General features: G+C 30.3%; 1 protein-coding gene across 1 annotated transcript in view; it reads right to left on the bottom strand.

The window, feature by feature from the left end:
• Positions 1–525: 525 nt before the first annotated feature.
• The window catches only part of LOC126906799 (max dimerization protein 1-like), a 114,686-nt gene continuing 87,687 nt past the window's right edge, over positions 526–27,524 (bottom strand). The window contains exons 4-6 of the mRNA XM_050687671.1: positions 23,239–23,353; positions 4,762–4,978; positions 526–642 (exon numbers count right to left, since the gene is read on the bottom strand). Coding sequence (XP_050543628.1) covers positions 527–642; positions 4,762–4,978; positions 23,239–23,353 — 448 coding nt within the window. The 3' untranslated portion in view covers position 526. The remainder of the gene's footprint in view (positions 643–4,761; positions 4,979–23,238; positions 23,354–27,524) is intronic.

The following is a 27,524-nucleotide window of genomic DNA, read 5'->3' as shown; positions in this document are numbered from 1 at the left end:
TTTAACACGGGGAAAGGTAATAGGCATAGGCGCAGCGTAAAATAGAATAGCACTAAAGTGTATAGGGAACGCAGACGTGTCTCCGGGTTTGTAGTAGAAGTATAGACGTGAGCAAACTGTGTCCGATGATCTCTTGATAACGCAGTTTTTGCACATGGCTCTGAAAAGAAGCTTCATTTTTTGATAGTAGTGTTGTAAGCGTGGGCTGTTTTATCACCGTGATGACAGTCGCTTTCATGAACATAATACATAAATATAGATTTATACTGATTTATATAATTTCAAAGTGTTTATGAATAAATAAAAAATAATAATATACAATCGATTTTTTTTTTTTTGTTAAACTGTACTTAAACAAAAAATTATCGTTTTTTTTTTTTTAAATAAATTTATGTTTTTATCGTCTTAGTCGTTTTTTTGCCATCTCTTTTTTGTTTTTTTTTTCGATTCTGAAATACAACGTCAAACGTTAAAATATTTTCATAACAAAATAAGGACGATAATTATTTTCAAAATAATATTTACCTTAAAATACCATTTCGGAAAGAGTGATACGGCAAGTAGAGAGTGCTACACCACTGTCGCTGGATCCGGATTGCACACTGCCCGTGTCACTGACCCATCCAGTTACGTCTACTTCGTCTGGAAAAAAAGAAAAAAAAATGAACACTAAGGAACAAATAGCTGGACAAATAGGAATTTTTAGCCATTGTGTCGTTTTGTGAAAGAAATTAGTCATTTGGCAATCCATTAATCTTTCACCGAAGCAAACACAAAGATGAAGACGCGCGGGCAAGTGGATACAATAATATTGAAGACCAGCAGTGAAAAATAAACCTTGGCGCTGGTGACATTTTCCTAAAGCAATTTATCGGCTCAAACGAAGGAAGCGGTGGTGGTGAAAGACTGCGGCGTTGGCAATTTATTACCGATGCAATGTGTCCTCCCGCTACCTGAATAAATCTTTTTCGTTGGTTAATTGCGTTCGCATTATTTCTACCAACGTCGCCGACACCCCCCTCCCCAACGTAGACGACGACATTTCGTCGTTTACCGTCACAAACAGAGTACACAATTTCTACTCGTATATATATATATATATATATGAAATGATAAGATAATAAAATATTATGACGTCATCACAACGGAGGTGAATTAATGATAACATAGGTATTATAATAACAGGCAGAGTGTTCTCTTAGATTGGAACGTCACCGTTATAAATCACTTACGATGATGTGAAATGATGCTAGATGATAACGTTATAATGAGCAACGTGTTAGTTTTGATTTTTCGCGGAGGGACGAAAAATAACAACAACAATAATGATGACAACGAAATATGTACATCTATATAAAGCGATATGATAACAATGTCACATGCCGTTCGGTATACATTATACATTATGTGTCTACAGCTGTATGGACAGCGGAATTCACGTTTACAGGGAAGGGTTTTCTCGTTTGCTAAATAATGCGCATAGTTTTTATACGCTATAAATTATCCGACCACCAAACGACCGTCATGGATGCAGCAGTGTTGTTAGAGCCCGGTTTGATTTCCGGCGAGTTGCTTCCGTGTCCTTTCAATCCCACTCCTCTCACGTCCAACTCTGTTCTCTGTGTACGCCCTCAAAAAGGTTTTTGATTTATCTCGTTCTGTGTTTTATTTTCACCATTTTCCTTTTTGTCCCCACCATCGTACCATACGACATAACCCGCCTTTCCACACTCGTTATACCGGTGTGACGCATGCTCATTGTGTTGTGTCACACACGAGGTTATACTTTCTTGAAGCATTTTAACATTATATATAACAACCACTGCAAAAAGAAATTCATAGAATTGTCTAAAATGGAAATTGAATGTGAATATTTTTGGTGGTTATTATAATAATTGTTCTAGGGAAATAACATATTTGTGACGTGCATACTTCAATAACGAGATTGCGTAAAGTTATTCATATACGTGAGCTTCTGCAACTGATATTTGTAGTAGTGATATTTTGCCAGGATTTGAGATGGCTTCCGGGTAAACAGTCTAACTGTATCAGCCAAAAATGTCAAAGGCTTATTCAATATAAAAATAACATAAAGAAAAAGTAACAAATTTTGCTGCCGTAGATATTTGGTAAGAATATCGTTTAAAAGTGTCGCACTGCTTAACAGCCACTATTCTCCTACAAACACACTCTTTGAAAAACTTCTATGATCGTACACAAAGGAATCCATACATAAGTTTTCAATTTCGGTAATAGATAACGCTCTGGTAAAAAGTGATACCCACAGCATAAAGAAGGGTAAAGATAGCACACGACCTGAAAATGACGACGGAGGAAGAAACCCGAGACCTTACTAACGATTTTTATACAATTAAAGTTAACACAGAGGAAAAAAATACTAAAATACCAAAGCCTAGACGTACAGACTACAAAACACTTGAAGTTTTCTTTTGTTTTTCTATCCAAAGGGTATTTATACTTTTCTTGTTTGTATTCAGGTAGATATTTTATGTGTGATGTATACGGTTTACGGTTAAAAATGTGTGCCGAATTACTTGGCGGTTATTTTCACCAGCCGCCCAGTATAACGTTTGCCAGTGCCGTATATCTGTCTGCAAAGTCATTCGACCGGTTAATGGAACAGAAAATTGAGCGCTTTTGAAAACGAAAGAGGAAAAACCGCTATCAACTTTCACTATAACGCACAAGGACGAGGATCGAAAACCAGACGTTTCGTTTCAGTCACCACCCGTTTCTCCTGTTTTTATTCTTTTTTTCCTGTGTGTATTTTTTCCTCGTATTTCCTCTGTATTCGCTGACCCCCTATCTCCACAGTCAGTTGGGACCACAGAGCTAATAACACTAAACCACATGTACCTCACCACAGCACTTTTCAAGATACATCATTATCCGTTCAAACAGCTCCCACCAACTTTAACCATACAGTCGTAAAATGTCAAAAACGTTTCTTACAAATTACTTCACTTCTGTCGGTTGGCAGAAATTCAACGAATTTAACCTTTTACAAACGCTTGAAAATATATAATCATCTACTTACAGCATATGCTTCGACTAACACTTGGTTAACACTCCTTGATATGTGCTTTTTAGAAAAATTAAATTAATAAAAACAATTATTTTACTAGATAAACATTAAATAAAGTAAAAAAAAAAAAAAAATGTTTATGAAACATTTTATCATAAAGGTAATAATAAACAATAATTTAATCATTCGAGAGGTAAATATTTGCAAGATTCACAAAGAACTTTTTAACGAATTGTAATAAATTATTTATAATATTCATTGAAAAACATTTTTATATTGAATTATCGTTTCCGAGTTGTTTAAGACTTTAATGAATGACTAATTACGCAAAACTGTTCTTTTTTAGCTTTGTGTGAATATTTTAAAAATCTAAATGATCGACTTTACTCAACCCTCAGCCTCTGACTTTTAACTATGAAAAATTAAAATGACGAAGAAGGAAAACACAATTGGGTACTTTATCAGTGCTCTGGTATTTTAATTTTGTACTCGCCGTTGGCGCCAGCTGCTGCGGTTTCGCCTAAAATCGACGCAGTTGGGTACATTTATGGAACTAACCAGAGTAAATTAAAAACAAAATGACGTGACCCTATTATAGTGGTGATCTTTGAATGCCCCGAAGACTCAAAACAAACTCCCATTGGAAACAATAGTTGAGAAATAAGTTAATTTAAATGAGTTAAAATTGCAAGTCAATGAAAATAAAGGAAAGATAGAAAGAATTACGCGGAAGTTGGTTTTATTAAAGCGCAGGGTCAAGAATTAAATTCTTAGAAGTTAACACTAACGAGGTATAAAAGTATCTCCTTTTGTTTCTTTCAGTTGGGTTTAACTATTAAAAAAATGTATAAACAGATGTATCCGTATTTATAATTTCGCATAAGTATATTCGATAAAATTTTTCCTAAATGAATTTAACAACTTGTCGATGTATATGAATCTTTTAGCAAGTTATTTAAAACTTACGTAAAAATATTACATTTAATCATAATTAAATATACTGAAGGGTCTAATAAATTTAATAGTAATCTAATGTTTCTCTTGGTACCATAGACATTTGGGATTAAACAGAACTACCACTGTTGCACCGAAGGTGTAAATACTAAGAGTAAAACCTCTAATGTGTGTTTTAAATTGAAAATCGTTAGCGCGAAATGTGCAATATAACGCAGCAGCTGCCATACTACATGGTAGCCCATGGGTTTCATTTAATTTCATTTTACATATTGCATCAGTGTATGTTTGTAACTTTTTGGTATTATAACAACAATAAAGTAACTTTTGAATATTAGGTGCTCGTTAGGGAGCAAGCGAGCATTGAGCATATAGTTTTGCGTCACGACCATGAGATGTGACATAATTAGTATAAAGCTGTATTTTAATTACTCGAGACTAATTTGAAAATCAGTTTACCAGCGCCGCTATCGTCATCTATTTCTTCCCATTTGAAAATGACTTTAAAACAATTGAAGAATGTGTATTGTTCAGACACTGGCAGTTTTCACGTTAAAAAAAAATCGATTTCTATGCTGACACACGGTAGTGAAGTAAATACTCAGAATAAAACAAAAAAGCCATGGCGGCGTCTATGATACAAACGATGCAAAATAGTTTTGCTAGAGTAATATTAAAATACGCCATTGATGATATAAATTAAAACGCAATTATTTGTCAACGAAACGACACAATCATTAAATAATAGAAATATAACTTACCTGATTCAGATATGGACGGCGACGAAGACGTGCTGCAAGCAGAAGAGGACGTTGATGCGCCGGAAGCAGTCGTATAGTTGCTGGACTCGGACACGGACCGGCGTTTGTTCACATTCAGCGTGGTAGTCAATTGGTCCAACCTCCGCCTAAGGTATCTGTGTTCTCGGCTTAATGTGTCTTTGTGCAGCATATGTTTTTTCTCTTGCGATTCAAGATTCTAAAAAAAAAAAATTAGGCTTAGTAAAAGAACAAAAATGATTTTATTTAATGACAGAAATAAATAATAATTGTTTGATTGCTCTGTGTTTTTAATAGCTTAATAATTAAATATGAATTTTAATTGTAAATAAATTTCATAATAGGAATAAAATTTTAATATTGTTAACAATTGTAATGGGGTCGCAATATCAGAGAACGGGTTTAGAAAGTGTAAGGGTTAGGGAAATATTTTACGGTCACACGACTTAGTCGATTTTTTTTTCCATTCGTTAATAATTTATCAGATCTACGTGAAAAACAATTGCGAATGATGCATACAAAGTAGTCATTTAAGACCTGGGTAAAAGTCTTCTAATAGTAGTTTGTTGTTTCACTTATACGGTTTTTATTAAGTATATTACATTACACCTTATATTATATAATATTAGGATGTAAATTTATTTTTTTACCGTTTATATCGTGTCACCGATACAGTAAAGCGATAGAAATAATTTTAACTGGAAATATCATAGTTTGACACTGAGGTGTCAAACTATTTATATTTATATTTGTGGAGGTAAAGATATACCAAATAAAGTTTTTCGAAGAGTCTTAAGCGAAGTTTCTAGCACTTGGAAGCCATTCATAATTTATTTTACAAGCTGACAAGAGTTATAAGGGCACCGCGTGAGTTATCATGTATTCTCTGTAGCCTTTCTGTTGTCTGAGTTCTATTCGTACTCTTCTTGTATGAAATTAAACTATTAATAACGAATGTCTTTCGAAAACGCATCTGTTGGATAGACAAGGATAGCAGAATTAATAATTTGACAAGAGCAACTGCCTCAGGTAAAATAACAACAATATACACAGTCTTCAGACTAAAATGCGGCTGTTCCTATCAGGCGTTGTTCAACCCAATCCACAGTACGCCCTCCAGAAAATACACACAAAATACCGAGTGAGTGAAATTAAAGTCTATTGTCTCTCTTAGCTAAAGTGTGACGAGAAAACTGAACTACACACGCCTTAGTTCCATATAATAATTTCCTGACTACTGTAATGGTCCTGAGAAATGTATGCAGTGTTTGAACAAGTGATGCTTTCCCGTATCAATTTTCATGCTATCAGCACAGGTAAGAGTAGCGAAAAACAGAAGCGTGTTCATAAAATTTTAGATTTCGTTTTGAAATATAATTTGGCTAACAAGAACAATATTTAACCACAACAACCAATGTCTACCTTTTTATAAAGAAATTTATGAATTAATTAAAACGTAACTGCGTCTATAATTAATGGAAACAGAGTTATAAATATTAGTAGAAGAAATATATTCATCAAAGTTCATTTGATACTCTTCTTTTTTTTCCTCGCCTTAATCCCAACTACTTGTAGTCGGCCAAAGTTTAAAATGAATGTTTATTTTATACTATGTTAATAAATTAAACATGTTAAAAAACATTTAACAAAAATGATAATTCCATTTTATTTTTAGTATACAAGCATACATGTACTTTCGATGATCACAACTTAATAATAAAACAAGTGTTACGTATAAATATTAGCTCTTTTATAAGTATAAAATCGAGCTTATAGTTTTTGTTACCAAACATAGTATAATTGATATTCGAATTAAAATTAGTCAACCAATAGCTCAAATAACAATAATATTATCATAGTTATAAGAAAAAACCAAAACAAAATGAAGAATGAATATCGATTGCCGAATTTTATACCTCAGCTGGAGTTATTTATTATACGGCGTTCTGAGTAGGCAATATAATGGCTTGACTGTGTTGTGAGTACAGATGTTGTAACGAAATCATAATAACGGTGTACGTTATATGATGAGACTTTATTATTATAATAATATTATGTTAGCAGTAAGACATCAGCGTCGTTCGTGAAATAACATTCCTCAGAGAGAATAGGATTCCATAGAAGACTGCGAAAGTTTATAAGTGACAAGATGACGCTTTGACTTTAATTAATTTATAAGTATATCGAAAGATTGTGATGCAGAATATAACATGAAAGTGATACGTAATTTAAGATGGAAAAAAATCTGTTTAAGAAATTTAAATGGAATAGGCTAAGAAGAGAGTTCGATGCTTAGATAACGAGGAAGTAAAACAGAACAGAAACGGTTGACAGGAATATCGATGGGATAATTTTTTCATAGCAGCCTTTATCGACTTCAAAGGTTTAACGTCAGCGCAATTTTAATAACTTTCATGTCAGATATCGATTGTGTGACCCATAATAACGAAAAAGGAAACATTTTACTAAGCATGCATAGATACATAACATGATGTATGTGAGGGTGAAATATTATTATTGTTTCCACTTAAAAACCATCTCGTAGAAAACTTCGGTTCAGTTCGGATGATAAAGTGGGTTTAAAGAGTACAGGCATGATGGAAACTCCGATATAAATGATGAGCATAGGCTGTTTGAAATTCTATTGGTGGGGAATGGTTGTGGACGGAGGGCGAGCGAGGACCTCCATCCATTGTTAACACTATATTAGATAAAAATTAATAGCCTACAATCACTGTGGCTTTACATGTTTCCTTTGAAAGCAGATAGGTTGATAGCACGACAACCCGTAGATATTTACACTGAACAAGGACCTCGCACACACATTTACAAGCTTACTCTTCTTTTATGTCATACCAACATGTTTTTATGCAGAATAGACAAGTTTCCTTTAAAGAATAAACCTACTACGAAAAAACTCAAATGGAACTACTTTATTAGTAAATAAACATTTTATTTACATGAAAATGCAAGTTTTTTATTTTAAAAACTAATACTTCTTTTTTTTTTGTATTTCTTTGGGGACTAATTTTCTGAGCATCAGATGTTCGTTGGGTTTGCGTATATTATCCACTATTTTTTCGAAGACAGGTAATCGATTAAAGTTATTCTGGTTGATGATATATGATTTTAATATAATAAATGTTATGCAAAAAACAACAAAAATGTTTTTTCATTCGCTGCGAATTTCACTAAATTCTTAGAGAAAATACAAACCCTATTTATTTTTCATAATACTCAAAAGTACATCCATTGTAGAGAGGGCATTCATTTTAATAATAATTTTTCAAATCCGGTAATCGAACTCAAGTTTATTATAAAGAAATTTCAACTCATTCATTCCATTAAACTTTTCTTGCAAATATTTCGACGAATTTTCTTAAACACAATGTCAAAGATTTTTCTATTGTACCTGCCGATTCTATTCAAGCTTTCCCCAAAAAAATAATGTGCATTTGAGTCTGACAATAACCATGCTGGAACATTTATAGTATTATCATAGCACTAAACTTTAATCAAACTTAAATAATGCAATGAATATACACAATACTAAAAGCCATATAAAGCTGCAGATCGAACAATAGATTTATTGTCACCCACACAACCACCACACACACCTAGTGGTTTGATTAGAACCATTGTGCAAATACGTCTTTTACTCAATACACGTATATAATTATAACCAAAACGGATTGTACAGTGTTTTATTCGAGGTGTTTAGTCAAAACAGAATGAGAAATGATAATAATTATTGTACAGAGAAGAACAGAGTAAACTAGAAGCGTTGAACGATGTAATCCTTTGTGTAAGTAGTATACAAACGCAATTTATTAGTATACATACGTCATAGTCATACTATCACTTGTTAATTGCATCGTTCCAATTGGGGAATTGGTGTAATTCAATTAACTGTGAATTAAATAGAGTGAATAAATAACTTTGTCTATTATAATTTTTTTTGCGTATGTTTTAATGTTTAGATTATAATAATAAATGTCATAAATATTATTGTATAACAATAGTTTGAAAAGAGATCTAGATAATTAGCAATTAGAGCGTATACTTTTTGAGAAAATGGCTCAAGGACAAAATGGAAGTTATTGTTCATTATAAGTTATAAGTTCACTGTTCGTTTCATAGTATAGCCAGGGGACAGCTAATATTTGATGTGTTTTAATAGTAGTATACCGGAAGAGCCGCAGTGACATACTCTCTTAATAAAGCTCCTCGACGGTAGTTATTTGAATCAAAGTCGGTTGTTATGATGTCTACGACTAAGCAAAATTGTTAATAAAGAATAATTAAAGCCAAAAGTTGGCTCTCTTCGAAAAATCTGTTCTGTCGATGAACGTTAAAATTATATAAAACAGTAATAAGTGCTATACTTGGTAAGTGCATATTATTAAAACAAATAATAATACATTGTTCAATAGTAAAAATTGAAAACTTGTGGCCAATATTAAAATTTTAAATATAAAAGTATTAATACAAAATTAAAAAATGAATAGTTAATGTTTTAAAAGCAATTTTTAAATATGTGTACAATACTCAGTGAAATTAGTTTACAAGAAAATTATTTTAACATTGAGTTAATTAGTGAAATAATAATATTGATGAATTCATTTACGATTACTATAGAGATATAAAAAAAATCTTTTTGACGTCGAAAATAATATTTATTTGAATTAATTTATACTATATTATTTGTTTTAAACTGAAATAAATTGAACGAAATCGAAATTTACATATGTTTACATTCAATTTTAAATAAATATATTCAATTAGTTTTTTTTTTCATCCCTTAGTAACAGCTGTATGCATATAGAGTTTACGAAGAAAATTACTTCGGAGTTAAACTTTTAAATAATATTAAAAATTATTTAAATCATATTATGACTGAAATTGACGAATACTATAATAAACATACGTCAATATTGGATTGACATCACTAATTCGTCGGCCTAATACCAATCAAGTAATGTTAACCGTTAATATTGTAAATTCCATAAGTCGGTAAATTTCATTGGGTCTCCAATACATATAAATAGGTTACGGATTCCACGGAAAGAGCTGAACGTATTAACGAATCAAAGGGATATATATAACACTAGCATCGCATCACATACAAGTATATAATTTGTCCGGATTCATTAATTTTAAACGGATTACAGCCATGATACCGAGTATCTGTTATTAACCTATAGAAAATGTCTGTTTTAGATAAATACAAAGCATGACGACTTTAGCCAATATCAAGATTTTACCTACATTAAATTTTACTGTAGGATATAATATTATATAAGTATAAACCATAAGTTTGTTTTACAAAAAAAATAAAATAAATAAATAAAATAATAAAGGTAATGGTTAAACATCAGAGAAATGACCCTCGGCAAGGTTTCTTCATAGTCGTCGTACGATCATTACTAAGGACGTGAAAGAAAAGAACATAATCGCCGTGGGCTGGGTTCTTTTGACCGTTATCGGTAGTGACCGTCATTTTCTACAACGTTATCTGTTCACCACAACGACATTTTGTTAGGGTACCGACACTGATAAGTTATTTGAAAGCGCCCGAAAAGAATATAAAGGGACATTTGTAAACCAGCGACAGCAAAATGGAGACTAAAAATAAAATGTCCAGCAAAGAAAAAAAAAATAAGCATAAAATATATATTCGATTGAAGAACAGATATAACATTCAGAAGCGAATTGTGTTTTATTCCATTTCTCTTGTGCTCATTTTGCTTATAAAAAAATTCAACCGCACGCAAAATTACTAACAATAAGACAAAGTTCGTCATTTGTTATTATTTCACCCTTTGCCAACCCGATTTATATTTCCTCAACTATAGTCCATGCATATAAACAAAAGCCTCGAGCCACTAAGCTGTATCATTTTTCTTTCTTTTTCTCCATACACATGTGTGTCAGAAAAGACTTTCTTTCCTTTAAAGCTATAACACTAACAAATAGACTTATTGTTTTTGTGAAAACCCATATTTAATTAAATTGTAATGTATGAAACACAGCAAATAATGTTGATATATAAACGCCAATGTTGTAAGAAATAAATTGTGTACATTTAATAAAAGAAAAACTAGAGAAAACTATTCATATTAAAGTGTTATAACATAAATAATTAGAACGTAATTACACAATGTAAACATGACCCTCGACTAGAGTAAGAATAAAAAACTGACAAATGTTGAATGTTACGAAGCACATAATGTTGACTAGATAGAACATTTTATGAATTTTTTTAATTGAAATAGAACGTCATTCATATTAGATTCAGCTTTGTGGGAGATTTAATTTAAAATACGCGAACTGTAGGCATCATACAATTTTAGTGCTTAGTTGAATACTTTAAAGTTTGTTATTATAATCGATTCCATTTGAAACATTTCTCTTGGTAATTCCCTGCGCATGTTGAACCCTAGTTACGTCCACGATTTCCTAAATAATTAATTCATATAAGCTCACAGACTGCCTACTGGCTACGCTGTCTTTGATTAATAATTAAATTATGATGTAAAAAACTATTTGTATTATACAAAAATTATAACTCAAAATATAATATAAATATGCAAGTATAACATACATGTTGATCTATTGAACTTACAAATGCCTATATGAATAACAAAAAAACAGATTGCATTCAAATATGTAATTACAGTTTAATTAGTTGTGAAAACACAGATCGTCCAAAAGTTGCCTAAATTCAATACATTTACGTTGTAAGTGTGTCACGAAGTGAATGATTTACTTTAAAGAAAAATATCAAACGCGACTAAGGTTTGAAATAATTTACAGTTTATAACTCTATAATACGCCAATCTTTGTATAAGCGGAGATTATATTCACTTAGAGTTTTTCCACTGTCATAAACTGACGACGAAAAAACCGGCAGTTTTTTAATGGAAAACTAAAAAACTTTATGGCATTAAAGCTTTTTATCTACACTGTACAAGTAACACTAGCGGTAGTTAAAAAGGAGCGTGACAAAACGTAGTAAATCGAATTAGTCGTGAAAATAATTCACTAGGGTATTAGTTATACGGCTACTGTTTCCTCCAATGTGGCATCTCTTTTGTCGTGGTTTGAGGAGGGGGCGCACTCGCGCGCAAGGGAAAGTGCGAATAGAGTAAAAATTCAAATGTAATTTCAAGTTTATTATTACGACTTTCTTTTCTGTCCGAGTATAATGATGTCGTTCGCTTTTATACACAGTGTGACGGCATAATAAATAACCAGCGACATTGAGCTTTTATAAATTCTGTAAAACAGAAGGGGATAAAAAAAAAGGATGATAAATTTTCGTTAACTATATATTTTTGGGGTGTCCTAAGCAAAATGAGGAATGCATCTCAAAGCACTTTTGGAACCCGTCCAACGAGTGCTTCGATAAATTATACTTTAGTAAAGTCATAAGCGTTTCAGCGGATTTATAGCCGAATAAACTTGCCTAGTCATTTAGTGTTTTTTTTCCATACGAAAACACAGCGTTTACAAACGTAAGCTAAAGATTTTCCCTGTCATTGTCTCTATACATAAAATAACAATTTTGTTCAACACTTAATTTTACCATGTGGTCGCCGGTTACTCAATTACCGAAAACTGTTTGAAATGTTTGTTATGAATATAACAGTTGCTCTGTTTAATTGCAACCATAGTTTCGGCAACATTGCTGTAGGCGAATAGCATTCGTAATCTTATTGGAATAGTTGCAGTGAATAGATTTTCCTGTTTTCAACGTGGTGGTATTTCCACTTAGTTGCGGTCGACCAAGCATTTAGGATACCCTTTTCATCCTCTTTGGTTTAGTATAATATCGTTTTACGCTGCTATATTTTTGGAAACTTTCTAGGCGTTTCCGGGTGTTTGGTTTTAATCTCGAAGATATTCACCCGTACCGCATAGCGTAACACGAGTTATAGGGATGAAAACAACAAGTACAATAAATGCACAGTGTAACAACATGAAAGAGTTTTAAGGATCAGCATTCATTGTTTAAGATTTTAAGAAAAAAAAAAATACACCGGAATGTCAAGATGCAAAATGAAATTAGAAAACCAAAAGAAAAAAGCCACGAGAAAAAAAATGTATCTAAATTTCAATATAAATGCAAATTACTTTAAATGTCGCAGTTTTTATCCGCAACGTAACAGAGTACTAGGAGGTACGTCTGTTGCGATCGTGTGTTGGTACAATATAGTTTGGACATGCGTTTACGGAAAAAAAAAACAGTAAAAGTAGACTAAAAGTATCAAATCAGTTTGACTAGAAGACCACTACAATGAAAACCGTACTTTAGAAGAAAGGGGTGGCATGAAAAAAGCTACCTAGTAAGTACTTTTCCACGCGATACTTACGACAATACATAACTCAATAATAATTATGGCTACTTGAGAACAACGAAGTTTTCGTTAAAAAGCAATTATAACTTTAACTGGAAAAATAAATTGGTTGCCATGCTTGACACTTTTTGTGTAGCTAACGTAATTTTAGTCTTAAATAGTTTACGTACAGGCCGGAAATTGAGAGAAGCCAAAAAGGAGAACTTTGGCAAAGGAATTACAGCCGTCGCTGCTGTTCACCTAAAGGAAACCGACTTTATTCCACAAGCCTTAGTCCAACGTTACCAATTAAAATCTTAATAAAACATGGCGAGACGAACAAAAGTAACATCGTGTCGTCAGTTGATTTATATGGTAATTTTATTGCACCAAGGTAAAATAATAACTTCTAAGTTTTCTTTTTGGTTTGTATAAAGACTATTTATGTAGATGTTTATGAAGTATGCTTTTTCTTTAAATAGACTAGCAACGGCCACGCTTGTTTTTGTTTTTCTCAATTTCCATTAAAAACCTTTTTTTATTGCTATTAGAGATTAATAATAACTACAGTTAAAATAATCTAGCATATTAAAAACAATTCAAATAAAAATTATATAGTCGAAAAGTTAACTATTTAAAACAAAATCGTCGAAAACTATAACATACAATATAATCACAAAAATATAACTAAAGTTAAATTAAACTAGATATAAGTCAATCATTTATAAAACGAACAAAATAATACTTAACCATCATCATTACTTAAAAAATTCACAAATGGTTTTATTCAATATAAAGAAGTTTCATTGGAGAAATTTTTCAAATCAAAAACTCATTGAATAGAAAATTTAGGGCAGAAACCGATTCATTTCTCTGTCATACCATTTTAAGTATCTCAATGCATTATTAGTATAATATTAACAAATAAAATCAATTATTGTACATCTATTGCATTTAAAAGTGGTTGTGGGCACAAAAAAAAAATGGTTTTGCAGCTTGCTCTCTATATTTTATTTCATTTACGCTAGACTTTATTCGCATCACGCTCGTCTTGGGTAAATCGAAAAAGTATAACTGTGAGTTGAAGGTACAGAAAGATGGCGACACAAGAGCAAGCAGATGAGCTTCAAAAATGAATGTTACAACAGAAATTGTTAGGCAAGATCTTTCAACAAATACGAAAATAAAATAAAACTAATAAAAAAATCCCGTTCGAAAATGTAATTTTTCTGACAGGAGGAGTTATCCTAAAGCAACGGGTCATGATAATACGTGACACGAGCTCTGATGAAGTTCCTTGATTGGTTTTGACATCGTCTGTATGTTTCTTCAAAAACACCTCATGGAAAAGCTTTTCGCTATAAAGCTATGTTGACTATGGTCTAAGAGAACAAAACTTACAAATATATATATATTGAATAAACAAGGATGGGGTAGATAATTAGAATCGGAAGGTGCAGATTGTTTTGCAGGGTAAATGTTCTAGAATTGAAGAATAGGATATAAAGTGTTAAAAAATTGCATTAGCCGAAATAAAAACATAAGAGGATTTTAAAAGACAAAACATCAATTGTCCTAAATGATAGGCACGCATTATCACTAACAGATATAAAAATAAAAACAAAGACGTATAAATACCAACTGGAAAAAAGAGACAATTATTCTTTTGTTATAACAATATTTTTGTTTTTTGATTATTCTTTTTTATTCTTCATACAAAATAATGGTTAAATAAAGAAAAATATTATTAGCTCTATATTGACAATAACATTGTAAATATTAACTACTAAAGTTTTTTTTCAGAAAGTTAAATTATTTCTTGAAAGTATCTCATTAGTACCATTAGGATCAATTAAAGCTAAGGTGTCTTACTAAAAAAATGTTCACAACAGATATTAATAAAATAATGACGCAGCTATACAGTTAGGTAATATTTAGCGAACAGTGTTTAAACTAAAATTATTGATTTTTTATTATCAAAAACAACTTAACAAACACACACAATCAAAAAAATAATAATAATAATTGTGACTGTAAATAACTATAAAATTATTGTGTAATTGTAGTGTCATCAAGGCCACGGTATAAACAATTTTTAAATTGCTCATTGTTATTTTGCTCGCAAATAAGTTATTTAATACGTACAATTTAGTATAAAAATTACATCGGTATATTAACGAATTAACAGGCATAGTTTTTATCACTAAAATGTTTTAACTAATAGACTATAATTATACTATTGTTTACATAAGATCTGTAAACTAAAATAATTTTTAGTTCATTACTCTAAAACATTTACTAATTAATTACCTAATATTTTCAGAGTAATGAAACTAATAAAACAATATACCTATATTATAATAAAATTATTAAAAATAAATTCAATATGCAATATTGAATACTTAAAATAAATCGAAATTACATAATGTATTAATTTACATCATTAAAACTGTATTACTTTTTGTTATTGGGTCCATCTTAAATATTTTTTAATAAATAATTAACGTACTGGACGAGTTTTAAAGAAATGAAATCTAGTAAATCTAGTGAAATCTAGAGTGTTCGAAATACAATTTTATTTTTTGTGGTGCTTGCTATACAGTAGTTGGGGTCACAAGGGACAAAAAACCCCAGGGAAATCGCGACAACAAACGAATAAAACCAGTAATAACGAGTCGCCCAGTGCGTGTTTTGTTCACGTTTGTCTTATCATATATAAATTGCAAGTTCACCGAAAACTTTGGACACTGTCACACTTCTGGGACCGCCTGAAGTCCCCAGCAACTCTTGGCGTAGCCTGAGATTCAGCGAATAGTTAACGCATACTGTTTTCATAGCTAACGTTATGTTCGTAAGGAAATTGCCAACTGAGAAGAATATATTGGTTAGTAAGAAGTTTTTCCTCGTGTTTCTCTAAGGAGATGACGAAACGGAAAAATATTAATTGAAAAAACACGTGAAAATCCACTGTTAAAAATATTAGGCAATGACGGTGGTTATAGCAACAAAATCTGTAAAAGAAACAAAAAGGGGAAAAAAAAGAAACTAAACCAACCAAGGGGAAAATCGTAACTTTTTAAAAGTTCATTTGTCATTTTTAGCATTGGAGCAGAAAAGAAATATTGAATAACGCGTAGACGGTACAATACGCGTGGACAGTGGGGATCTTTTATTATTATTATTATTATTGTTATCCCTCTGCCTTCCAATTGCACTATTTGGAAATTTATTTTGCATTTAAAACACCACTTGGCTTAAGCAAAAAAAAAAAAAATGCTTTACGGATTATTCTTCACTGTTATTGTTGCTCCGTGCTGAATCAGTGTTTATTAAAAAAATCTCTTTTCGATGTAACGGCGTGTTTTTTTTTTTACTTGAACTTTATTAATGAACCTTATACGTCAGGAACGATAGAAGAGTGGAGGTGAACTTTATGAATTTCTTTTTAAGGAAAATATTAACGGTCGACAGTCACGAGGGATGAGGGAGTAGACGCAGAACGAAGAAAAAATAAGTAAAGAAGAGATGAAAAAGTAAAAATCTCGGCGCGCAACGGTTGGATGAACTTTCTGATTTGCAAAACAACAGCCGTCGGGTGCCATTTATTATTTGTCTATTCGCAAGACCGAAATTCTTGGGTTAAAACCATAAATCACTCGGCAATATGGCCGAACGTATAAAAGGTATAGAGGAGAGGAGAACATTCGATCATTTTGTCGAGTTTTCTTTTACAAATTACTGAGAATGATTTAACTTCGTTGAAGTATGACGCGAAAAACGCAACACGGCATTTGGAATATAGTAAAAAGCAAATCACAGCAAGAAGTTGAAATATGGTTTAACTTTACTGTGCACATATGATGCATTAGAACTTGTCAAAATATACTCTAAACTTACCTTACATAGGTTATAGACTAGAGTTGAGGAGATGAGAACAAAAAATCACGTCGCTATTAAACAATATATTCAATTCGTCGCATTTTCTGTTGAGAGTTGTTTTGAAATCGTTATGTGCGGTCAAAGTTTGTTTGCACAAAAGTTTCTCTCTTTAAATCGGTAAGCAATAAATGAAACTAAAAACGAATAGTTAGCATAATATATGAGACAAGAGCAGGGTAATACATATTTTCCATCGCATTCCCTTTGGACCACCTAAAGGGTCAGGAAATTCTATTGCTAGTCACGTATCGAGGACGATAGGATGTATAGAGCACATACAAGCACAAACATACATGATGAATATATATAATAATACAAATTGAACGATAGTACAATACTGAATATGAAAGTCTGAAAGAAAAGCGAGGAAATCAACAAAACAGAAAACCTGAACTCTTGTGTTATTACTTATACATATCAGTTTTTGATCGAAAGTCATTTGGGCCTTTCTAAATGTCTCTTCTAACTACTAATATTAACTAACCTTCAACTATAATCATGCTTTGTTTTTTTTTGCACATTATATCAATCACTATAAAGAAAAAAAACTATTAGAATATACAACAATTAGTAGATAAAAAAAATGTATATGTAAAGTATTATTGTTTATCTACAAGAATATCTCAATTATAATTCTAAGATAAGTAGCTAATAGTTTTTAAAAATTAGAATTGTTACAATATTAATTTTTATTTTCTTTGTTTAAATTTCTTATATACGTTTTCATGTACTTGTCTCATTTATGTCATATTAATTATTTAATATTCAAAACTTTTACTAGAAAAAAAAAATTAAGTAAATGTTTTAATTATATTAGTACTTTCAATTTTTATTTTATTTTTAAATATAAAATGTAAGGCTTTTGAAAAAAAAATATTTAATAGAATGTCTTTTTCATAATTTTTACCATATAATAATATCTAAAGCACTATTAAATCTTCTAAAAAACATTTGAGGTCACTTGGAAATACGTTTTTAAGTCGATGAAATTGAAAGCATAATCAGCAAAATGGGTACGTACAATATTTTTTGGTCAATGCTAATGTTGTACTCTGCGGCAAGGGAATACACAATGCGTAGTATTGAGGCACACATCCGTGAATCAATTTTTACACAACACTGATTTGTACCAGAATAGGTTTCCAAGCCAACCACCACTAGTATCATTTTCTTCGCTTCTAACGGTTCATTCGACAAATATAAAAAAAAAAAAAAATGTTCTCTCTGGTTTATTCTACTCGTGGTAGATCGACAATTTTATTTTATATTTAGAACACGTGTAGTGCGAACCACGTGTGTGACAACAAAAAACTGTATACTGTGTAATATTATTTTGACAGGTTAAATATTCTGCAAAAATATATACTCATGTTTTATATACTTTTTTATAGCTTTCAATACAAAAAGTATTGATATAGCTTAACAATTAGCGATAAGAATTAATAAATAAGTTAAACTAAAGTATAACTCGTTATTTAAGTTAGGAGTAAATATATGATAAAATTTAATAATAAAAAAACATCAGATACGTTTTTGGTGTTACAATAAATATAGTTAAATTAAAAAAACAGCTGAATAAAAAAAGAAATAACAGTTGAAGTATTGAAAAAGTTCAAGGGCCGAAGAGATGGCATAACATTCGGTAGTAAAAGAACAACATTGCGGAAGGAGAATATCTGAGAACTTAATATTAAGACATGAAAGGAAAAAGGAGAAGCCAACGAAATAAGAATAGACTGAACCAAATATAAGATAATATTTAGAGAATTTAGAGAATGTAATCTCATTGAATACATAATTGACAAAATTAATAGAAAAAGATTGTAATTCTGGCTTTGGAGAAAAGATATATTGATAGTTAAAATAAATAGGCAGGGAATAAAGTAGTGTCTGGAATGTATCATATTTTGTTAATTGCTTTTTATTATATATATTTTAATTTATCCCTTACTTTAAAGTTAAGAAATAAACGAAAGTTCAAAATTAGTAATTGTATTATCAACAAATCGTTTTTTCATTTTGATCACTGAAGAATACTCGATTTTACACGTCACCGGGTATTAAATAAAGGGTACATACTGCGTTATACAACTATAACATACGTGTATTATTCAATGAACGCATTTACTAACATAACTGGAAGGATAATTGATCACTCAGAAATATAATAGAACCGCTAATTGGGCACTTGAAAGGAGTAAAGTTAGGGAAATTGAATACTTGTTGTGGATGATTTTAGATTTACGGTTGCCTTGAACATATAAACATAATAATGATACAACAGCAGTAAGCGCTTCCTTTTTTCCACAATATCCAATTTAATAATATTAATATGATTTTATTTAAAATTTGTACATCAAATTATGCTCAGGATTTTAGTTACCATAAAACAAGAATAAAATGTTCAACAAAAACTTATTTAAGAAATGAAATTTCTTATATAATATAATATAAAAAAAAAAGAATTGACCTAATTTATTCAATTAAGCAAATTTTAATAATGTAAAATAAGGTTTAACCAATTAAAATATTGAGCTAATGCTTAGATTGTGCATACATAGACATTAACTATAATCTCGCTTTTAATTTTATTAATACAATCACATTAATATAGTCCATAAAGTTGAAAACAAAAGCTCAGTGCACCAGCATAATGTAAATAAAATTAATTCTGACAGAATTTTTTCCTTTGTTCCCATTTACGAAAACACCGCTAAAAAGTGGGAAAATAGAGAAAAAGTAAGTCCCACACAATAAATAAAAGCTATCGTTTTTTCTTTGTTTGCAAACCAAAAGAAGAGTAAAGGACTAGTGCGAAAATCCTCTTTCTTATACGTTCTTTTTGATATTTAAATAAGGTTTTCATCTATCTCGATCCCTATAGTATTCTGAGTTCTGGATTTCATCACGTCTCATAAGGTTACGATGTTATTACATCTTCAGTTAGAATAACTGTTACATGTTCTTACAACGAGGAGTACAAAGAAGTTGCCCACTTCTGCGTACATCCTATCTAACCTAGACAGCGCTTTGAAATGGCAGTGGAAATATTTATTTATTTCCTATTAAACTTAATGCATTATTTTGCAAGTTTAAAATCCAGCAGTTCTTGTATTGGAAATATTGCTTAAAAAAAATTCCGACTTTATAGTTATAGTTTTCGTCGTCACTGTCTCTTTACAAGATGTTATTAATAAAAAAATCATAGACAAACTCGCTAAAGATAAAAATTTCAGTAAAAAATTTTCAATACGATGAAAAAATATATTTTTAAACTGCAAATAATAAATCAACATCAGGAAATTTTAAATAATTCTAGTTTACACATATTTCATTCCACTTTCATTCAAAGAGTCTACATTTGATTTAATTAATTAATATCTTCTATTATATTTCCATAGAAAAAATCGCGATAATCGCTGGTATGTGTTGTTACTTTGGGAACTCTTGATATGCAAAATAAAAGCTCCATCACTAACACCTTCATGTAAAATAATTAAGCCATGTTCTATGCAGACGCATACACTCGCACTTCCTCGTCGCCAACTAAGTTTTCCTTATACATAATAAAATGCTTTTAACAGGATTAAAAGTCTCAATACTCTTGGGGCGATGGAGAATGGGTGTGGCAAAGCAACTCAACGGTACACTTTTAATTGTAGTCATGTGACACATTCATCTGTAACATTATCAGCGATATTCACAAAATTGTTTAATAATAATGTGACTATAAAAGGTACAAATCCAATTATATTTCGACATACATGAAATTCTAACTTAATTTTCAACTTTTAACTGAATAAATTTTAATTCAAATGAAATTCGATTTAAATTGTTTTATAGATTGTGTATGCAAGACAATCGTTATTTTATAAAATAAAATAGAGTTTTTTTGTAAAAAATTAAAAAATTTTGTATTTAAAAAATTCGATTAAATATTTCGTCAGATTTATAACATACTAGCCGTGTAAACTAACGTTAAATTCTGTATAATTATTGATACTACTAAAAATTCTATAGAAATTTTTAACAATAGAATACAAGATGTTATAACAAGTCCAGTCGCCTGGAGACGGTACAGTAGGGCACGACATAGAGATATCCATTCTAAATTGAAATCTAACAGAGTTTAAAATAACTTTCATAAAACGCTTCAAGGTGATGATAGTGCTGAAAGAAAGATCGATTATTCTAAAAATCATTAGGTCATGATAATTTCAGTGCGAACTGAAATTATAGTTTTTATAAGCTATTAACAGCTAAAACAAATTAAAAGGAAGAGGAAATACCTTTAGTATACTTATTCAATGGACACTAAAATTTGCAAAAAATCACCATAAAAATAATAAGACTTAATATTTATTTAATTTTATATTTTTCTAGGAAATATTTTTTTAAAATTGGGGAGTACTAAACCCTTTTTTATGTCTATACTGTTTGATCTATTATATAGACGCTAAATATGTATAAAAATAATAAATTACAAAAAATAATTATTTTATAAAAAGGTAACATTTTATGTTTAACATTAAGGGCCGTTAACATATAGAAGACAAGTCGTTGAGACATTTTTTTAAATTAGTAGTATATTATATAACCTCGCATTCATTATATATTTAAAGAACGCAGGATTTCCGGTTGAGTTTTCCAACATTTTCAAAATTTAAGTTGAAAAGATTCTACTTTATAAAAAAAATGTCAACATTCTATAATATAAAATAGTCATTTAAAAAAAAATAATTTACCAATGAAAATATCATAAGGTAATAAATAAAATATACATATCTGAAAATTTAAATGATAAAATCGATAATTTTAAGACATGAATAGCATATTTTTTAACTATAACAGTCATGTTCACATAGAAGATAAGGTAGTCGGGACTAATTCATATTTTTTTTAACTGTAATATGTAACATAAAATTTAACATGAAATATTTTTAAATAGTATAGTATTTCCGTAACATTTTAACAAAATAAGTTAACTTTAAAAAGTTCACATTTTATACAAAACTTGCTTTTTAACCACCCTCACCCACAGTTTATAATAAAAGGCTTGGTTTCTTTTTTTTTTAAAAAAAAGGCCTAAAATCTAAGGTGTTTCTATAAAAGTATTTGCTTTGACTTATTAATATTAAAAAAATGATAGCAATTATTAGTAAGAAATAACGTAAAATTTGCTTTCTCTGAAATTTTAATTGTTTTTAGAATTTTCTAAAACTAGACCAAGTAGACTAGAACATAAACTAAAAACAATATCTGATACTTTGACGAATTATCGAGTGAAATTCGTTCAATAAGAGCTGAGAAAAAGTGGCGATAAAAAGCAAACATAGTAAAGCTGTCTTCTAAATTTAACATAGAAGCATATAGTTAATTTTATATGAATAAAATATCTCAATATTTGTAGTAACTATGTTTTATAAATAAACCGTAATATGGGTTCTCTTTACTAGTCTAATTTCTACGGTCTTATGTAAAAGTTTAACCCTTCGTTGTTTCATTAAGGAAAGACGATAATTATGGACCTTTGTTAATTAAAATTCAGTTTGATGTAGTCTCACCGGACAGTTTCTCAAAGACACTTTGTATAATCTTTCATTATATATATTATTTACTGTAAAGTACATGTATTACAGAATAGGGTATATAATGGTGTTTACAGGATAATCAATTTTGGGTCAAGTAGTCATTTTATAAAAATAATTTGAACATTTTTAATTTTTGAAAAGATTAAAATTATAACAACACGTGTTTTCTTATTTCATCTCTTCAGGATTAAAAACATTAAATGAAGTTATTTTGAAGAATAATAACCATTTTTCACTTAATAATTTCCTTAAGATTTAATTGATTAAATCTGATTAAGAAAATCATGTAAATTTTACTTTAAATTCAAATTTGAAAACATTCTTAAATCGCAAACGATTGATCGGATAGTAAAAATTGTTAGAAAATAAATTCTTAACCACATATTAATCTAGAGTTTTTTGAACTAAATAATTCATTTACAAAAATTTAAATAGTTTCTAAAAAAATCATTATTTTTCACAAAATTTATTACTCTGTGTAGTTTTTATATAATTTTCACAAAAATGTTATAAGGCCAATAGAATGGTAAATATTATTTAGTGATAACGGAATATACTATATTTTAATTGAATGTTGTTAATAACGGTACCTTAATAAAGCGCTTAGCTTTAGTAAGAAGTCCCAGGGTTGTATGCCGAGACGACTCGTGGCCCAGCGGAACCATTTCTTTGAGTTTCTCTAAGCAATTTCTTAGATGGGCTCGTCTGTAAAAAGAAAAACAAAGTACATAATTAATAAATGTAGTGCAAAAGATTTAAGTAATACAGAACCAACTTTAAGTGTACGTCTAAATTTCATAACATATAACAAGTCTTTGGCGAGTTCAAGTTTTAATTTACCCCCAAAAAAATAGTAAATAAATATTAAAATAACTGTTCATGGGGTATAGCGTACATAATTTATGTAATGCCAGGAAAAGTAGTAATATTTAATCGGAAAAGCTTTTTGTTTATTTTAGAGAAACGCATAAACTTTTATTATTATATTATTTGTAACCTGAGATAAAATATGAATAGACAATTGTTGGAAAAATTCACATATATACCCTAAAGTGTTTATTCACTTGCGGCATGAAACACTGTTATATAAATAAAATATACATACTTGTAAAAATTACAAGTATTGGTCAGGATAAAAATATAATGGAATTGACTAACCTTTTGAACGAACTAAAGAAAAAATCGTCATTTGGTAAGTGCCTTTTTCAATTTACATAAAATAACTTTTCTTCAGACGTTCCATTTGAATAATATTATAAGGACGGCTATTATTATATTTTTAACCAAATAATACTTTTTTTACAATAGTTTATTTATGTAAAAAAAATTTAAATGGTGTTTATATTTCAGCTATATAATGATACTTTGAATGTTTATGCAACATTATTATCTAATTCTGCATTTTTTTACAAAATACGAGTCTACATTCGCTCAACGAAAAGTTTCACTGCGATAACGACGTTTTTGGAAAATGCGAATGGGCGCCAGGAAACTTAAGAATTGTTTTCGATGGCAAGATAATTTCGATAGACAGAAATCTGAAAGTACCGAGAGAATATTCCCATAAAATTCGAGATCTTGACGGTGGTCGCGAGACCTAAAGTTTCCGCTTCCAGACCAACTCTTCAATTTGCTTTACGTTAATATGTCATAAAACGTTTTAGGCGCATTTCAGCTTGAACAACAAACACTCATGCACGGGAAAAGTTTGGTATTGATTAATCAGCTGAATAAGTAACACACAAACTGTAAAACATAACAACAATAAATTCTTATCATCGCGGTGAACACTCGGTATGCGCTAGAGCATAAAACGAAAACCGATGGCTTATTGCCGCACATAACAAATCAATTGCCGAAATTAAGACGTCAGGGTGGTCCCTCCCTTCTTTATATGTCATTGAAAGTTATTTGTAGCGATATAAGTTTGCTGCTTTTGCGTACGCTATTATTATAACGGTTTTTTTTTTTTATTGTTTGACGTACACCAACTGTCCTTTCAAAATAATTTATGTCCAACAAACAAGTGCTTACAACCGTTACGCAATATAAATTTAATTAATTGAGACGATTCGAGTGAAGTAATAAAATTTTTCAATTTGCTCTCACGGTACGAATAAAATAAATCAATAATTATAATTAATGAATGTAAAAATCTCGGTAAAACTAAAGAAGGGTTTATAATTAATATCATTACTGCGAAGAGGCGAATAATAGAAAGCACCCTTTATTCAATCATTCTATCAGTTTGTAGAAAGGGACTTTTGTTTGACGTCGAATGACGTTTATTGTCTCACATGGGTATTCTTTTTTTTTTTTTGACACGCCATGAATTCTTCTGGAGCGGATGAAAAAGTTTTTTCTTTTGAATCCCATCTGGAATTAAATTAAATACATAAGAAACGAAGGGTTGTACAAACTTAAGAGATTTTACTAACGAACAAGTATAGTCAACGTTTTTCGGATATATACTACGTTTTATTAAGAAATTTATTAGTTACAAAATTTCATTCCGCTGGCTGAACAATCCTACTAGATAATGAGACGGATAGTTATGTCCGCGTCTACAAAGTTCAATTAAGATTAGGCGGAAGAGAAGTAGCAAGCAGTATAACTTTCCGGTTTTAATGGCCGTAGTGTAGATAACGGCTGACAGAATTCGTCAGGAAGTGCTTTAAACTCTAGAAATGTTTGTATTGCTTGTGACAGGTTATTCTCACACATCATCAGACCAGTGAAAGATAAGTGAAGACGAATACTGCCAAAAACAAAATAATTTGTTTTATAACGTCCTTAGAATAGGAGGAAAATACGGGTCAGTTTATTAATGATCCCAAACATTTCCCAAGAAAATTATTCAATTAATCAAGAATTAAATGAGATAATGCACGATAGGGATCTCTAAGTGAAATATATATCACTGATAGAAGAAATGTTTTAAACATGTAAAAGCGTTGAATCACTACACGGTCATCAATTTAAATATTCTTTAATAAACGTTCATCATACTTCGACTGACGAATGTGTTGACTTCATATATAATATATAAAAAAATAATTTATATGAGAACTTTAAAAAATATATTGTTCATCACTATTTGAATAGTATGATTAGTATTAATAGATAGTACCACGCATCGAATCCGTTATGGGGTTTTTGTCGTGATCAAATAATAGAATCTCATTTTATAATTATCGATTTCAGGATACTCGTAATACACTTGACTACTGGCCGGTGGTGTGAGTTTACCGAGGGTACGTTGTATTTGATAGATTGGCTGCGCGAGGTTTAATATACATAAAGCGACTACTTTCTACCCCATCCATTACACAAACGATCCATCAGAAAAACTATTGACAGGAACGCGTACAGCTGGCTAAATAATTATGTGAGACTAAAACACGAGCATTTAGCGCTCAGCATTAAAAAAAATGCATTTAGAGCATCGCGGTGATGTTGTCACAACATATTTTATAAGATTTGGAAATAGAAAGTAGACAGAAATTGAATCGTTGAACGAACATTAGAGGCAGAACTTCTTGGTTTTGTAAAACGATTGGCACTATAAATTTTGTAAATTAAAGACGCACGTCTCGCCCGTCTACACCACGTAATTTCAAAATTGAACAAAAACTGTCATTGGCTTTAAAGGATAAATTGGCGGCGCTTTTACCGTTTGAATGATACTGGCAATACGTCTAAGCGAATTAAAATAAAAAGCTCGTCACAATGTCAACATAATTTAAAGTTAAAACGACGTAAAATATGATTAAATTTGTCGGCTGACAACAAATCTCAATTATCCGTAAATCATATAAGTCAATTTTCTTTCTGTCATTTTTTCTTAAACGCTGTCAAAAATTAGTTAATTGAATTCGTAAGAATCCTGATGACATTAAGGGAACGCGAAACTCGGTTTGTCCGTCACCGGCAATTTGGAGAGCATTGTAATCATCATACCAACGCTATTACAAGGGTTCCTTTCAGAAAAACACACAGCGGTATTTGCAGATGGAAATTAATGATAAAAGTGTCCTCGTTCAACACAGAGAAATGATGGTCTAAATTAATAATTGTATTATCGTGCAATTGTTGTCATTAATTTTAAAGACCAATTCGCGATTAAACATTTAGATCGGCATTATTAATTCGGTATAATTGTAAAATGAAGAATTTGATTAAAGGTAAACGCTCACGATTTTTCTTTTTATATCTCAGGTCATACTGGAAAATTAATTTCATAGAAATTGTATTTTTTTAATATAATAATTAGTCCATAAAACGAAAGTGAAAAAATTCATCATCTTTACGAATACCAGAAAAAAAATATGCAAATAAAATATGCTGCCTGAAGTTGAAAAAGTAAACGAATTTTTAGATGATAAAAATAAAATTAAGTTGTATAGACTTAACGTTAATTATGTTAAGTTATAGTTTCCTATCCAGCGTATTTCTTAAGGCTATTCTTGACAAGTAAAATTATTACATCGTATTCAGACAGCGTATTTTATAATTTCTTACATTAGGAAGGATAAAACGAAACAAAAATCAACATTAATTAACAAACTTCCCAATTATCTTTTTATTCTGCTGACTGCCGACTATTTTTATTATACGAGCTTTTTTATTGTTGGAAAACCGACCCGAAAGAATACAAATTAATAACTTCACTAAAAGAGTCGCGTGTTATGTTGAAATTAAATGTAAGCACAAAAAAGAAGCTCTTTTTCATCCAATTTGGAAATTCGAGTTAAATAACAAGAACTTATACACACGGGATTCATTTTTACACGCTATCTTATTTCTTTATAGAAAAGATTTGTTCAAAAGTAATGCACTCAAACTAAATCACTATACTTTTAATTAATACATCTTA

Source organism: Daktulosphaira vitifoliae, unplaced genomic scaffold (assembly GCF_025091365.1).
Source record: "Daktulosphaira vitifoliae isolate Bord-2020 unplaced genomic scaffold, ASM2509136v1 Scaffold_5, whole genome shotgun sequence".
Taxonomy (NCBI): domain Eukaryota; kingdom Metazoa; phylum Arthropoda; class Insecta; order Hemiptera; family Phylloxeridae; genus Daktulosphaira; species Daktulosphaira vitifoliae.
Note: the sequence above shows the minus strand (reverse complement) of the source record. Positions and strands in the feature narration are given on the sequence as shown.